We start from the raw sequence: 16,801 nt of genomic DNA, 5'->3' as shown, positions 1-16,801 counted from the left end.
CTCTCTCGTTGGATTCAACCTAGTCACTGGCCGACTAACCTTAGAAATGGACTCAACATAGAGGTAGAGGGGACATAAAAGATGTCTCGCTGTGAGGAGGCATAGGCATCTTATTAAAACAGCAGGAAAGGCCCTTGGACTTGAGCCAAATAGGATCTCACCCTGTGTGCTTTGACCGGATTTGGGGAAATGTGGATTTACTTGTTGAGATGCTCTCCTTCTCTATCCTCTGTGTCTGGTGAATGAGTTCAGCCAGTCCTGAAAGCTTTGATTGGCGTCAGTTTTTGGCTTGCTGACTGAATAGCAGACATATAAAAGTAACTTATTCTCTGTGAGACTTCTGTTTGGGACTGAATGTGGGGATGGAGGACTGCTTAGTAGAATCCACGCTAATAGATTTTGTCAGTGACATGAACCTGATGAAGTTTCCGCAAAAGTGCACTTTGGGACCGAAACGGCAGGATGATAATGATGACGCATCTAGCGTGGACAACCAGACACGGCTGAGCGACTCGCCCTGGAGCGACCTGGAAAACGCGGAGCTCTGCACCGAGCATCTGGTGATGGGCGCACCGAGGTACTGCAGCCATGGGGCGCACGGGCATCACAGCAAGTCCAAACGTAGGAGGATCATCACTGTGGTCCAGCGGCAGGCGGCCAATGTGCGGGAAAGGAAGCGGATGTTTAGCCTGAATGAGGCGTTTGATGAACTGAGGAGGAAAGTCCCCACATTCGCCTACGAGAAGAGACTGTCCCGTATCGACACACTCCGTCTGGCCATCGTCTACATTTCCTTCATGACGGACCTGTTGGAGAACACCTGAGTCACAATAGTCCAATATGAACTTTATTCCTTGGAGATTGTATTGAATATATTACTGAAATGGTTGAACTGATGAACGGTTCTAAATTTACATTCATGTCATCTGTATCCAAACTGTGATGTGGGTCAATTTCTGAAATCTTAGAACTAGACAACAAATATTTGAAACTATATATACAGACTTTTTTTTTTTTACAACGCTTCAAAAACTCCAGAAAAGTAGAGCATGACATATTATTTTGCCAATGACATAAATTATTAGACGTGACCAAAACAAATATCCAAATATTTCACCTAATATATGTGACTTATTGCTGCTTTAAAATAAATCTATATGCTATAATAATGTAGCCCATGTGTTCTTTGCTCAGCATCATAAAGAAAACAACATGCAATTAAATTTCAACTCAATTAGGCCAGTGTATAGGAATATAATGTCCTGACAGTTTTATCACCTAAATGCATTTATTTTGTAGTGTTAGAAGGCTGCATCCAATACTATTTTAAAGCGTAACAGTAACATTTACTGTCATACGTTAAACGCTACTATACATTTTTAGGAAGGTTTCTATGCTGAAGCTTCAGGTGTTATTTCAGCACCATGGAGAGCGACACAGTCTCACCTGGCCTTATGCGGACATGGAACAGGTCTACCTGAGAACAAAGGTAGCTTTAGGTTTTCCTCAAAAAAAGTGAGAACAAATTAAAAGTATTTATTGGCCCTTTAAAGCCTTATCACCAACCGTGTCAGCGGATTTGAATCGCAAATCCAAGGCTCACTGCGTGACGCTGGATGTTATCTTTAGCACTGAGGTGTAAATTGAGTCAGTTCAGAGAGATCCAGGCCTGAAAGGCGCTTGTGGTGGTTCCTCCTCATAAAAAGGGACCAGACTGGACCTGCTGTGGACCTCCTCGTGTGTCATCCTCCCTCATCATAGGTGAGGCCTCTAATTCACACCACAGACCACCTCCAAAAGTTGCCAGATCTATAGTTTCAGCCACATGTAGTGGTATCTCTGCTGAATTTTGATATTATATCGTGGTAGGCCGCAGAACTGGGTGGTCATGTGTGCGTGTTTAGACTGCGTGCTAATCTCTCTCTCTCTCTTTCTCTCTTTCTCTCTCTCTCTCTCTCTCTCTCTCTCTCTCTCTCTCTCTCTCTCTCTCTCTCTCTCTCTCTCCACAGTCCATCTTCATCACCTTCACTGTTTGCATTGCGCTCCAGCCCTACACCGCCTTCAGCGACCCCGCTGTGAGCACGGATCCGCCCTGAGAGCTCCCTGGGACGGCCCGTCTTTTAAACCTGAGCCGCGGTGTCCACATCCCTGCGGGAGTCAGACCCATTTAAGCGCATACCTCAACGCGGGGCCGCTGACGGGAAAATAAACACCTCGGTCTGCTTACGAGCAGAGACCTCCTGCTGTGACAGCCTCCTGTGTTTCAGTAGGTCTGATATTTTTCACAGCCACCACTGCTCCCATCTCAGGCAGTGTCTAGACCTACAGGGAGACGTAGGGCCAACAGACTACTTGTGGAGGAATTCCTCTTATGTTTTCAGTGTCTTTGATTTATCTGCAATAGGAGATAAGTAAAAAGAAGTGTGTAAGCATATTGACATAGAGTAACGTTTAAACAAAATACTTTTATAGAGCTTAAATAGAGAGCTACTACTAGGCTAGATGTACAATTGACCCAAGAGTAAGAGAAAAAACAGCATTATGCATTTGGTCCAGAAATAAGTTGGGGTGAGGAAGGGAGAACGATTGAATACCTAAAATAGGTACAGTTCCTATTGTCCTTGCACAATCTACACCAATAACACCGCGCCCCATACACTCCTTTACGTAATCGTGTGTAACAGAGCCATAAGGAGTCTTAAACACAATTTCTGATATTAGAGCTAGAACTCTCCTTCCCCTGCAGTATTATGTTACACCCCTCCTTATCCAATCACAGCGCTCCCCAAAATCGTCCTGCCCGCTCCCCGCTATAAGAGCCCCGCTCGCCCCAGTCTGGCAGACACCTCTCCCTCTCAGTGGCGCATGAGATTTACCGTAATACCGCCCACACCCCTTTGCAGGCCACACTTCTCATTACCTGTCGCGTTTGTTGATGTTGTAGCCAGTTCACTGAATTAGAGTCAGGGCTTATTACGCTCCTACATAATATAGAAAGGTTTTTGAAGAGACGATGCGGGAAGAGGATTCCTCCCCAATGGACAGTGCGGGGAACAGCGAGGAGGAGACCGACCGTCAGCTTCCGCGGAGAGGCGCGAGGAAGCGGCGGGCGACCCGGAGGCGCGCAGACGAGGAGGAGGAGGGAGACATGGAGAGTCCGAGCCCCGGGAAGAAGAAATGCAGAAAGAGCTGCGACGGAGGACGCGGCAGCGCAGGGAGCGGCGACAGCGAAGCCAGCAGCAGCCCCGCGCCCTCGTTCGATGACCTACAGACACAGCGCGGGATGGCCAACATCCGCGAACGGCAACGGACGCAGTCTCTCAACGAGGCATTCACGTCGTTACGTAAGATCATTCCCACCCTCCCGTCGGACAAACTCAGCAAGATCCAGACGCTGAAGCTGGCTGCCCGGTACATCGACTTCCTGTGCCAAGTTCTGCAGACCGATGACCTGGACGCGCGAGGAACCAGCTGCAGCTACGTGGCGCACGAACGCCTGAGCTACGCGTTCTCGGTCTGGAGAATGGGGGGCTCGTGGTCCTTGTCTACTACGTCCCACTAGCATGGCTGCTGTGGATGGTGCAGCACGGTAAGCTAAGCGACTTATACTGTTCATCCTACAGGGAGACAAGCTGTGCCAAAATGTCCCTGCGCATTTTACGCACAACCACAGTGTAGTTATTGTTCCAATATACATGTAGGGATACTTTCGCTGCAGTATTTCTATGGCATCCCCCCAAAACACTTTTGAAATTCATGATGCCTGTTTCATTTCGTAATAAGGGGGGTGGGGGGTCCCTGTAGACTGTACAAAAATATTAAGCACATTATTTGTAAGACATTCACAAGATTTCACCGTCGACCTTAAACCTAAACTAAACTACTACTTACAAAGAGGGAAATGTGTTTTTTTCTGAAAAGATAGATAAGTTTACAATGCTTACCCCATAGATCATAACCAGGTTACATCTCTTCAAAAACAGCCTACAAATACATGAATCTTACAATCTATCCTACATTTCTATGTATTGAATTTTTTTTTTAAATTTTAATAAAAATAATATTTCTTTCACAGATTACCCAGACTGAAGAACCAGTGGAGCAGGCCGACCCTTCACATAGACTGGAACAGGCTAAACACAGCTGAGGGGTCAGCCGCTGTGCTTCAGGCCTCAGAGGAGAGCCGGCTTTTCATATTTCCCGTTGCGAGGACTGTGATGTTTGCAAGGGAGCACTTAGGACAGACAGGACGGATATGAAGATAGAAAGACCACTGTGACTATGAATGTTGTAAAAACAAATTGAGCTCTGAGGAACTGCTCTGACAAATGACAATTCATTCCCGCATTCCCTGTGACAATGTTTCACAGCAAATGAAGAATTTTGTATTTATTTTTTCTACACAGGCTCGAAATTCCTTTTTCCCACTCAAATAAAAGTTATTTATTTTTGGGATATCACAGAATGCTGAATGGATCAGGAGTCTGTGCATTTGAGTGTTGTATATATTTGCTAATATCTTGAATAAAAAAATGATGAAAAGTATCATTCTTACCTCTCAGTTGTCTGGATATTCATTATAAATTTCAGCTTAGACTCTATAACAAGAGGCTGGATTATAAAATAATAAACTGAGGTTGGTTATTTGACACACAAAAATTGTTTTAAATACCTGACATTTTTGGAAACAAACTCATGTCCCATAGTCTCAGTACTCTGAGTACTTTGAGCTTTTGCTGAGTGTTTATTTTCATTGGTTGTTGCTGAATCTCCAGTTAACTGAACCACAGTCGAGGGGGCAAAAGAAAACATCTCATACTCGGGGCTTATTCTGTAGTGATTCCTTGAGCTCTGGGATCTGGGGAAGCCATAATTTGCCGGTGGTCTGTTTGAACAGGGTGAATGTGGAGCTGTGGGAGGCATGCATGATATTCCCAGATATCCTCCGAGCCACAGGTCAGCATGGAAGTATCCTGCAGGTGCTACAGCAGCTACTCCAAGAGCTCTAACAGATAAGAGGGGTGAATGCAGGTCATAAAGCAAACTGCAATACCTGCAGGTCTGATGAAGAAGAAATAGTTATTCATATATGTGAATAATGATCAAAACAATAAACACTCATGATAGTGGTACCATGGGAAAAACAAAATCATTTTAAAAGGTACATGCATTGTTTAACTCAATACTGTATTTTGTTATTACATATATATATATATATATATATATATATCTGTTGATTTTTACTGTTCTTCCACAGAAAACGTTGTATTGAAATGAAGATGTGTTCAGTTTGTGCCACAAAAACTCACTTTTCTACTGAAACAGCACAATCACAAGTACCCGTAGAAATTGTGCAAATATAAAAATATAAGAGACATTGAGGTATGTGTAGACATCAATCCTCTTATATTTGAAACCACACATATCAACCTGCAGAAAATAAGTCTTCTTGAGCAATATTAGAACAGCTCAACCGCTTAGCCAAATAAACATTTGCAACTTTCTGCCAAAAATATCTCTATAAATTAAATACACACAACTATCAATGCATTTTCTGGATTAAAATAGGTTCTTAAATGTATTCAGGGATCGTAGGACTAGATTAGACCAGGGATAGAGGGATATAGATGGGACCCCATTGCCTTTACTTGCTTTAAGCCAAAAGTTTCCTTTCCTTAAATATTTTTAAATGTCCAGTAATAAATGCTTAAAGATTACACAGTAAAATACTGTAGATTTCCTAAAGCAATAGGCTATTAAAGGAGTACTTGGAACTATCATAGATGAAAGATACTGAGACACACTTCTAGGTGCATTTCATTTCCCTCCATAGGGCCGTGAATGATGATTATGGGAGCATTACTGTGTTTTTGCTTCACGGTTTGCGTGCGGAAGGTAAAGCCATCAGCTCTGACCCGAGGTCCTCGCCTGCCACCGGGGGGAATCGATTCCCACCCTTAGATCACCATGGCCGTGTTATCTTAAACTTGAGGCTGTTGCTCTGACACGGAGGAATGTCACCTCTGAGGCTTCGAAACACACAGACACACACACAAACACACACAGACGCATACACACATCTAGGTTATACACACATAGAGGGAGATTTCTCACGCCTACCAAACAGGGAAATACATTCCACAGACAGAGAGCGAGGGAGAAGAGGGCTCCTGCATCTTAGCTCCTGCCCCCCCGCCCCCCTTTGATGTTTGAAAGTAATGGGATGACCACTTGTTATCAGCATGAAGGCATCTGGTATCTGGATATAAGTGTGCTATGATAAACTCTTTGATGACTGGCACACACACTTTGTCCCACTCATTAATCACAGTTTGTAACTCCTTGTATTGGGCTTGCAGTCTTTACACTGATCTAAAAGTCCAAAGGTGCAAGTCTGTGTGTTTTAATAATACCAGAAGCTGTAAATCTTTGTTTAAATGGATATCTCACGCCTCTACATAGACAGTAGGCCCATGTTGTTTGTTTGTTTGTTTGTTTGTTGAAACTAGCAGAGACCTTCCTGTCTTGTCTCTCCTTTTTCTTATTTCAGCTTGTTGTCCCACTCATTTCCATCTCTATCTGAAGTTCCTCATTACAGGGTAACAAGAGCTGGTTTACATTAACCCTCAACACCACAAAAAGACAGGGCGGGAGGGGTGGGGGGAGGAAGCTGGACTGATAAACACACACACACACACACACACACACACACACACACACACACACACACACACACACACACACACACACACACAAGGGAGAGAGAGACTAGATTGGCAAGTCTGGTTTCCATTAGAGCTAATTATCTGTGTTTCATCTCAACCTGAAGCAGTTTATGTGTGTGTGTGTGTGTGTGTGTGTGTGTGTGTGTGTGTGTGTGTGTGTGTGTGTGTGTGTGTGTGTGTGTGTGTGTGTGTGTGTGTGTGTGTGTGTGTGTGTGAGAGAGAGAGTGTGCACGTGCGCTAGAATCTCTTTTTGTTTGTGTTCTGCTGCTTTTGACTCATGCATCTTAAATCAAAACAATCATACCTGAGGACATTATCTGAACTGCTTTGTATATAACTGCAACCCTATCTCCACTCGTCAGTGGCAGAATAAACTATGACAGTGAATCTGGTGAAGATAGAGCATAGATACTATTTGTTTTTGGCATATAGAAGAAATTGTGAGCAAATGTAGATAGATTAAATATATCAAATACGTTTAATTCTCCTTTTTCTAGCTTTTTTAGTTAGGTGCACTGTATTGAATATAAAATCTTTGATTATAGGATTTGTTTGTTTATTTAGGATTCTCATTAGGAGCTAATGAGGTCCTTACAACTCTCTTTATAATCGAACAATGCAATAATTAATACGCACATTACAATACATCATAAACAATACAGAATAGGAAATTATAAGACAGACAGACTAAACATAAACATTATCATTTCATAACACAACTCATCTAATAATAACAAAAAATAAGTCATATTATCAAAATAAGACAAAGACAGACACATAGACAGGACAGCTCCACTAGTGCAGTTTGTTTGTTTGTTTATTTAGGATCCTCATTAGCTCCTGCATTGCAGGTGCTATTCTTCCTGAGGTCCTTACAACTCACTTGAAAATGTGGCAATGCAATAATAAATACACATAACAACATCATAAACAATAAAAAAAATAAAAATTGTAAGACAAAAACTAAACATACACTATAATTTCATGACACAACTCATAAAATAACAAAATACACACATAAGACAAGGACAGACGGACAGACAGCTCCACCAGTGCAGTCATCGGGCATTCCTTACATTTAGGTTGAACACATTTTAAGACAGGTATATCCACATACTACCGTCACATAACATCTCATCCTCTCTGGACACGTCTCACAATTGAACAAACATACATATGTTGTTAAACCTCAACCAATGTTGTTTCTTTGTCTACTCAACTTCTTTAATCAATAGATATGTTTTGACTAAACATTTAAATCTCCTTTTACTGCTTTCTTGTGTTATTTGCTTAGGTAACACATTCCATTCTTGCATTGCTCTATACGTGACCATTTGTTTAACAGTATTTGTCTTTGCTTTTGGTAAAGTAAAGTTACCTCTGTGGCATGTCTAGTCGCATGGTCATGTATATCTAAACTGAAAGATAAATTATTATACAAAATAGATGGTTTCTTTGTTACAAGAATATTCCTAAAAATTAGCCCCAGTCAGCGGCGCCTAATCAGTGTGTTGTGATGCTGTATAGAAACAAACAATGCAGCAACATACACAAAACTATTTGGTTTAGTTGATGAGTCCAAACATTTTGCTAAAAAATACTCAACACCAATACTGTCAAATGCTTTCATTATTATTTCATATTTACTGTATATTTATTACGAAATATGTACAGCATCTTAAGGTCAAATACTGACTTAAAAACTGGTGGTGTGGGGTTTCAAATAAGTAGAAATCACTGGAGTACCCCTTTAATGGCACAGAGCTTCTTTGGGCTTTAAATATTCAAATTAAAAAAATCAGTAGTAATGTAATAAATGGAGCATTTGGCAGAATTGCAAGTAATTTGCGAGACATAGCGTCAGGTTAAAGCAAGCAGGAAGGAATAGAGTGACAGAAGAGTGACAGAAAGGAAGTCAGGGCAAAGCAGTAACATAATGACCACTCACACATTCCCTGAGGACGGTGCCAACTGCACCCATCACTCCTGACCTGTGACCTGTCAAACTGACCCTATCCCCAGACTACAGCGACCCCCAGCTGGGACACGAGCCACCACATTCACCTCCACAAAGGAGCCACTCATTTCACTAATACCTCTCAGATGGATGGGCAGAAGAGTACAGAGGGATGTGGTTGTGGAGAACAGGGTGGGAAGGAAAACGTCTGAGTTTCAAAATGAACGTACAAGTGAGTAAAAAGAGAGGAACTCAAGAAAAGTAGGCAGGAAGGAGGGAACAAACTTATACGAATTCTCTGAGCGCTCATGCCTGAGGCTGTTTATCTTGCAGATTGAGTTAAGCACAAGCTCCTTATAACTCTCCACATACCAAGCAATATCACAGTGACCCCATTTTACGAACATAAACATACGCGCTTTATCAAAGACCAGCACGGCTCATTCAAACACATAGGCTCTTTCTCCTAACTTAATTTACCTCGCCTTATACAAAGTTCCTTTATTAGATTTGAGTTTTCTAATTCTGGCTTTAAATGGGGAACTTTAGGAGGTCTATTGATGGAGATTGAATAGGTTTTGTCCATGTTTACCTTATAAAACCACAGTGGTCTCTTGTCATGCATATCTATGGATTATCAGTATAGAGGTCATGCACAACACACTGTGTTTATTTCTAGAAAGAGAGGCCATTGTTTGACTTAACATAGGTCCATTCACACAATGTGCGGAGTGTGGCTGTCAATGGGGAAATGTATGTTTCCTTGTTGTGTAGTAAGAATTGTCCTGACTCTGCCCAGAGATGCATCTATCTCACACACACACACACACACACACACACACACACACACACACACACACACACACACACACACACACACACACACACACACACTCGGTGTTGCATCATCCTGGATTATATAAAGTTTTCAAGCTTTTCTCTGTTGAAAGCAATGACCAGAGCGCAGCCATAGTTTACTGGCTTTCTGAGGGCCCCTGTCATGAACAAGTTTGCGCACACACACACACACACACACACACACACACACACACACACACACACACACACACACACACGGGTAAAGTGAGGGATGATTTGGCAGTAAGAGCAGCTCCAGCCTCAGTGTTGGTCTAAGGGGAGCTGTGCTGGGAGAGAAATAGCTGTTGAAATTTGCAGCCTTCCCTCGGTGTGGACTGTGGGTTGGTCTCTCTTTCTTTCTCCACCTTCTTTATTTCTCTATCTTCAGTACTTTCTACTTTTAAGTTGTCTTTTTCTGTCTTTCCACCTCTCTCTTTCTCCCTCTTTCCTATCCCAAATCTCCCTCCCTCTTCATCATATTCTCTCCTTTTATCTATTGTATAATCTCCTTTGCTCTGTTTAATAATTCCCCTCTGTCATTTCCTCCTCTTCTTCAAACTCCCTCCCCTTTTCCCCTTTTTATTTACCTCAGCAAACAAAACACTCATCATGTCTCACTATTTACTCAATGTCGTTTGCCAAAAGTGTGTGTGCAGTGCCAGAGAGTGTGAGTGCACTTAAAGACGGTAGGAAAACCAAGCCGAGACAAAAACAAAGTCTTGCTGATGCAGTGATTATCACTGGCCTGCATTTTTCTAGCCAATTGTCCTCTGAATCAGTGTGTGTCTTTGGGGTATTGTTTTTTTTACTTGGCAAACTGTTTAATATTAGAACATTGTGTTTGCTTTTCTGACTGTTGTTTTTCTGTCTGTGTCTCTTTCTTTTCTCTCAGAAGGTGTTGGTTGTGTGATTTTATAAGCCTGGCATTTGGTGTCACATGAACTGTGCATGTTTTTTTCAGGTTCTGTAAAACAGGCCAGAATGCCTCATAATTCTCTTCCCCTGGCTGCTTGGTGAGGGTTATTGCCAACTTCTGAAGTCTCTTTCTCTCTCTCTCTCTCTCTCTCTCTCTCTCTCTCTCTCTCTCTCTCTCTCTCTCTCTATCTCTCTATATCTCTCTCTCTCACACACACACACACACACAGTAAAAAAATCAGATGCCAGGATTACAACAGGACAGAGGGAGTGAATGTGTGTGTGTGTGTGTGTGTGTGTGTGTGTGTATGTGTGTGTGTGTGTGTGTGTGTGTGTGTGTGTGTGTGTGTGAGAGCACATGCATGTGGGAGAGTTATAAATAGTTGAATCATCTGGAGTACGTTAGAAGTATAATGTTTAAGTGAACAGGTCCGCTACCTGCAGCTACAGAAACCTCAGACACTGCCACAAAAGCTGGTCACACACACACACAGACACACACACAGACAGATACACAGCCACACACACACACACAAAAAATAAATTAATAAAGGAAAAGTAATTTAGCAAAACTGAGCTTAAACAAAGTGCTGAACAGACAGACATGTTGCGCGTCTGAGAGGAAGTCCCTCACACGACGACACAACCTGCCGTGGTAAATCTCCACAGCTTTAAGATAAACAGGGGTTATTAGCAAGGACACCACAGGGATATCAACTCTGCTATTAAGTGTTGGGCCTGACTTGACTTTAAAGGGAGGGGAAACATAATGTCTGAACAAGGTTGTTTATCTTAGAACCGGCCAAACACCACTTCCCAGGGTCAAACACATAAACACCTGCATCGCATGCACTAATGCACAAATCCACACACAAATATGTGGGTACAGTTTTGTAAACCAGAGTGAGGAAAATGCCCACATGTTGCTATTAAAACCTTTATTATTTATCATTATTTAAAATCCTGCTTTATAAAGTAATCCACTGTGTCTTATTCCAGCGCTGTGGAGATAGGTCTGGCAATGCGAGACTATCTACTGTTTTACATGTATTACCTGCATTTGTGTAAAATGGCTACAGACAGGGATTTTCACCTCCAAAATCCATAACTGCTCTCTCTTACACTCACTACTAGTATATGCAAATCTTTAAAACCCATATTAATTGGTTTACTTTTTATATCTTAAGAAATACTGCTTACAGTGCATATACTTTCCAAGTTTGCCACAAATCTAAGACCCCCAAAATCATGAGTTGGTGCAGGAAGGGGACCCTCCCCCCATAGCACATTTACACTCACACACACTGAAACCTGAGCCACAGGAAGTGGTCCTGCGCAGCATCATGTCAGGGCACATTAATTATTCACCATTTAAAAAATGCACCTTTTTCGTCTCTCCTATATTTTCCTCCTCCCCCTCTACTCCCTTCTTGTCTTCTCTCCATTTATTGTTTTCATTGCATGTCCTCCAGAGAGGAACCGTCAAGGAGACAAAAAGCTCTGCTACCTGCGTTATCTCAAAATGAGCTGCGTTCAGACTCAAAATGAGCTGCTGCTGCTGCCGCTGTGGTTGCACAGGCCCCAAAATTCCGGGAAATATTCTCCTGTGGTGTTCCCTGAAGACTTGCGGTATTCCTGCCCGCAGTATCCCCACAACGCTTTTGTGGAATTTCCTAAATGGATGAAAAGCAGGTTTATTTTAACTCTTTTGAAAAGTGAAACATATATCTTCCTTATCTCTCCATGGCTGCATTATTATACTGTATAAACCCAAGTGTGAAAAGACTGAGCCAGAAAATAAAAAGAACATTTTTGTGCTGGTTTTATGAGAATAGAGTGAACAAACTATAACACCACCCAGTGAACACATAATGTGGGCAATTAACACTTTAAAACCTCCTTTCAGTGACCTCACCAGCAACTTTACTTTGTGTAAAAAAGTTTGTAAGCCAAAACAGGACAGTGGTTGAAAAACAAGATAAAAAACACCTGTGCATGTAAAGTCCATGCTCATCATTTGCCAACAAATTATGTCTGCAATCATTTGTTGGACTTTATGATTGCTGTTGCTGTTCCTCCTCGTCATTACGTTTTTCTGTTTGACTTGCGTTGCCACCCTGCTACGTTGATTCACAAGACTGTACTTGCAGTCAATTTGCTGCTTTCAATACTAATAATAAAAGTGCGGAATGCCAGACCGCTTTCATAGCTAACAAATTAAATTAGTCTTTCTACTCGTTTTACTTCTTCCTCTCTCTCTTGTGTTAGTGTGCAACTTTCTGGGACCTCTGTGATGTAACAGTGGGGTCTGCTATCTGTCCTGAAGAGTCATGTGGCTTGTTTTTCTGTCTTTGTGCAATGTTATACCAATTGTTATTCACTGGAAAATATATTCCCCACAAGGATGGTAAACTATCCAGCTTATGTTGTGCACATGGATGTGTCTTTGTGTGTGTGTGTGTGTGTGTGTGTGTGTGTGTGTGTGTGTATGTGTCAGCGGTTAGTATGGGACCACAGGGATGTGCACAGAGCGCTAGAATGACACAGTCGTTGTGCACCAGGAAGTGTCCACTCTCCTCCTCCTGCCAGGACTGTGACTGTGTGGACTATGCGGATGTCAGGGGGGAGAAGGTTGTGTTAAGTGGAGGTTGGAAGAGCAGCGGGCAAACACACTTTCCCCTCAGGCGAGTGGTCAAGGGACAATTAAGGGCATACACACACATACAACCTCATGCACGCACTCAGCTCACATAACCACAAACCGTTGATTCTGAAGTAAACATCTTGCCCCATTAATACCCACTGTGCCTTGGGCTATTTGGCCCACTGGCCTACCCTGGTGACCCTTGTTACCGTGGTGATTAGATATCGGGAGCCTTCATCTGCAAACATTTAGTCAGTGTCACCTCTAATCTACCTTCTGTCACCCTGCCATCGGCGGGCTCAGCAGAAACACACACAAACATGCAACTGAAGACTCACATTGTGCCAAATAATTTACAACTGACAAATGAATACATCTTCTCTCTGCTACTGCTGTCCCGTTAAAACCTTTGAACGCTGATCTATTTTTATGAGTTAAAGGGATGCTGTGCTAATAATACCTTTTGAGTATCAACTTTTCATCCCAAGGTGGCTGTAACAAGTTTATAGTTTCCTCCTTGACAGAAAACAGTGGCTGTGGTCAGCCTGAATTCAGTGGACTCTACTCCAGCAGCATAATCCATTTCTACACTGTTTCTCTGTGTGTTCCAAACGCTCATATTTTAGCATAAACCTGGCAGACAAACATTTTGTTAGAATTGAGTTCTTTGTCAGAACAATGTTGCAACATAAAAGTAGTAAAAAAGTAGCCCTTTTCAGTATCACTTTAAGCACAGTTAAAAGATTTCACACAAAGATTTCAGCCAGGCTTCTTGTATTGGAAAAGGTGACATTTTGGAGATCCAACAAGATATGTACCTATAACACACATTTTCTTTGTCATTAAATTACCATTTGCTGTCACATTCCACCTCCTGACCTCTGAACTATGACACACAGGTCCTCCTCCTCCAGGCCAAACCACCATGGTTTGGCCTCAGGTCACTTGTTGGCTTACTAAGCAGAGCAAAAGAGTGTGTTACGTCTGGAAATAAGACAATGCCTTCTTTAAATGACAAATACATTTTGAGCTGTTAAGGGACTCACTTGTATGGTCATCCAACAAATGCAAACAGGTTAATATTATGTCATACTTTCTATATGTTTGCACCAAAAGCCATCCCAAAAAACACATGTACCATCCTAATATTCACCACCACCAACAGTTTACATGTTCTCTTAAAATGACCTATGTGCTGCTAGAGTAGGGATCTGCACACAGTCTCTTTGGCCAAAGTCTTTCTCATTTAGGGCAGTGCCTGAAATGGGTCAGTACTCACCAGTACTGAGTACCGGCACTTCTGATTTTTGTCCACATGAGTACCTTTACTTCTAATTGTTATTAACAGTATTATTAGTAGGCTGATATTTACACCAAAATATACTATATATTATATCTATATCATGATGAATTGAAATATACTATATACTATATCTATATCATGATGAATTGGGAAAAACCAAGCAATTATGTAAAATCAGACATTCAGAACCCCCATATAGACCATATGGAATAATCCTTTGTTTCATAACCACATTTTCAGACACTGGGATGATTCGACTGTGAGATTGGTAGTCAAACCAGGCTCCTTAGATCATGCAATGATCATGTCATGCAACTGCTGAATTAGGGTACTGGCACCTTTTTTGAACCAATTTAGGCACTGATTAAGGGTGATGGAGCAGGTAAGACAAAATATCTGGCCTCAAGTCTGGCCATAGCTCACACTGGTGGAGAGTGCAAAACCACAAAAACAGAAGAAAACATGGTAATATAGGAATGCGACATCAGAGTATCAGTCAAGAGAAAAAAAACACCAATTTAAAAATCAATACAAACCAGAACAGGCTGAAGGCATACACAAACTAGGCAGCCGCTTAGGGCTCGGCAGACCACATAGAAGATCCCCCACCATTTTACTTGCTTTAATCATTCCTCCAGGTGTTAATGTTCTCCTGCTGAAAACTATAATCTGGGTAACGTTAGATATTATCTGTTGATTTGGGGTATGCTCTACTGGAAGCAGGTTTAGTTCATTAAGAGCTCAAATCTTATTTCAATACCACTTACTAACAGTGCACACTTCATAAAGGGTTTATAGTTTGTCTTTATAAGTGGTTTAGGTTAAAAATGTATTTACTAATACTTTAAAGATAAGTTATAAGCCATTGTTAAGAACAACTTTTGGGTTGCCAAGTTGTAAAACATCCTTCGGTAATAATGCCGATATAATGACAACCACTCTCACGTCTTAATCTTTAGAATATAAACAATTTCTTGGCCCTGATTAGTAGGGTTGGGTACCGAAACGCGGTGCCAATAGGGCACCGGTTCCGACGTAAACGGTAGTAACGAGACTGAATAAGAACGAAACTTTCGGTGCCCAACTTCTTTTTTTTCAGAAGCATTGCTGCACGGGACACTACGTTACTGTTAGCTAGCAGCTGGATTAAACACAATGGTTAAAATGCTGACAGCTTACGTTAAGCGGTGTAAAGTGTGACTGTATTTCCCTGTAGAAGATTCCAACACCGGGACATAACGGTCTGACTGCAGCTTTTCCCATCTGGTGCTTGTTTTTGTCATTTACCAGCAATTTACTGGTGAAATAAGTCATTGTTATAAGTTATTGTTCTTACATTATTAATCAATCATTTCATTTTGCCCATATGGTCTTAGCAGTAAACAAGCCGTTCTTTAATGTCGCCAACTGTCATTTTGTGCTCCTTTTTTAAAATACTTTATATCATATACATTATAAATATACAGTATTACATTTATGTCGGTTCAGGGACCGGTTCAGGCACCGGCACGTTTTAAAAGTATCAGTTTAGCACCGGTATCGGAAAAAACCCAAACGATACCCAACCCTACTGATTAGTTGATGGCAATCAGCAGAGACTCCAATAAGTCTGGAAGACAATCCCCCTATAAAACAGCAAATTATTGTATTCACACTTACGCAAAATATGTTAATAAGAAAGCTTTAAAAGTACTGGTAGGCTTTTTTTTTTTTTTTTTTTTTAACTTTGAACAGAGCCAGGCTAGCTGTTTCCAGCCTTTATGCTAAGCTATCTGCAGCTTCAAATGAACATACAGGCGTAAAAGTGATATCAATCTTCTAATCCAACTCTCGACAAGAAAGTTAATAAATGCATTTCGCAAAAATATTAATTTAATAAATACTTATGGGTTTCTTCATTTCTCGTAAGCCTACAAGTCTGCAGTTATAAATATTCAGTTATTACTAAAGGCTTTTAATCATAAAGCACAGATGTACATGATCAGGTGACAGATAAAGATGAGCCAAGTTAATTGCAGCTCCTTATCTGTCCTCTTTAGGCAGCTCCTGATAAGCTCTCCAACTCTTAGCAGCTCACAGCTAATGAGACTCCCCACTGAAAGGCGGGGTACTTGTGGGTCTGTGGGGGTAAAGAAAACACAAAGATCTTTAGGCTGTCTCTCAGCACTTTGTCACTTAACACCCACTGGCCAGCATTAAAGAGTTTGTTGTGGGAGGGAATTTGCCATGAAAAATAATCCTTACAGGGATATTTTTCTCACAATCTAAGCAATGCTGTAGATTTCTAAACTGGAGATTTTCACAGAATCCCTTGTCTTCAAAAAAGCATTCCTTTTGAATATGTGATAAAAGATCATAGGCATTTCAAATGATTCTGAATGAAACGTGGAATCAGGGTA

At 41.5% G+C, this 16,801-nt stretch overlaps 2 protein-coding genes across 2 annotated transcripts; both read left to right on the top strand.

Moving 5' to 3' along the window:
* Positions 1 to 362: 362 nt before the first annotated feature.
* LOC116066849 (fer3-like protein) lies at positions 363 to 1,070 on the top strand. The gene has a single exon (XM_031323003.2). It carries the CDS (start codon positions 363 to 365, stop codon positions 822 to 824), a length of 462 nt encoding a protein of 153 aa, XP_031178863.1. The 3' UTR covers positions 825 to 1,070.
* A 1,325-nt stretch (positions 1,071 to 2,395) lies between these two features.
* Positions 2,396 to 4,561, top strand: twist1a (twist family bHLH transcription factor 1a). The gene is made up of 2 exons (XM_031323341.2): positions 2,396 to 3,589; positions 4,076 to 4,561. The coding sequence occupies exon 1, from the start codon at positions 3,014 to 3,016 to the stop codon at positions 3,560 to 3,562; it is 549 nt and encodes a 182-aa protein (XP_031179201.1). The 5' UTR covers positions 2,396 to 3,013; the 3' UTR covers positions 3,563 to 3,589; positions 4,076 to 4,561.
* Positions 4,562 to 16,801: the final 12,240 nt, after the last annotated feature.

This window comes from Sander lucioperca, chromosome 16 (assembly GCF_008315115.2).
Source record: "Sander lucioperca isolate FBNREF2018 chromosome 16, SLUC_FBN_1.2, whole genome shotgun sequence".
NCBI classification, from domain to species: Eukaryota; Metazoa; Chordata; class Actinopteri; order Perciformes; family Percidae; genus Sander; species Sander lucioperca.
This window is presented reverse-complemented; position numbering and strand designations above follow the sequence as displayed.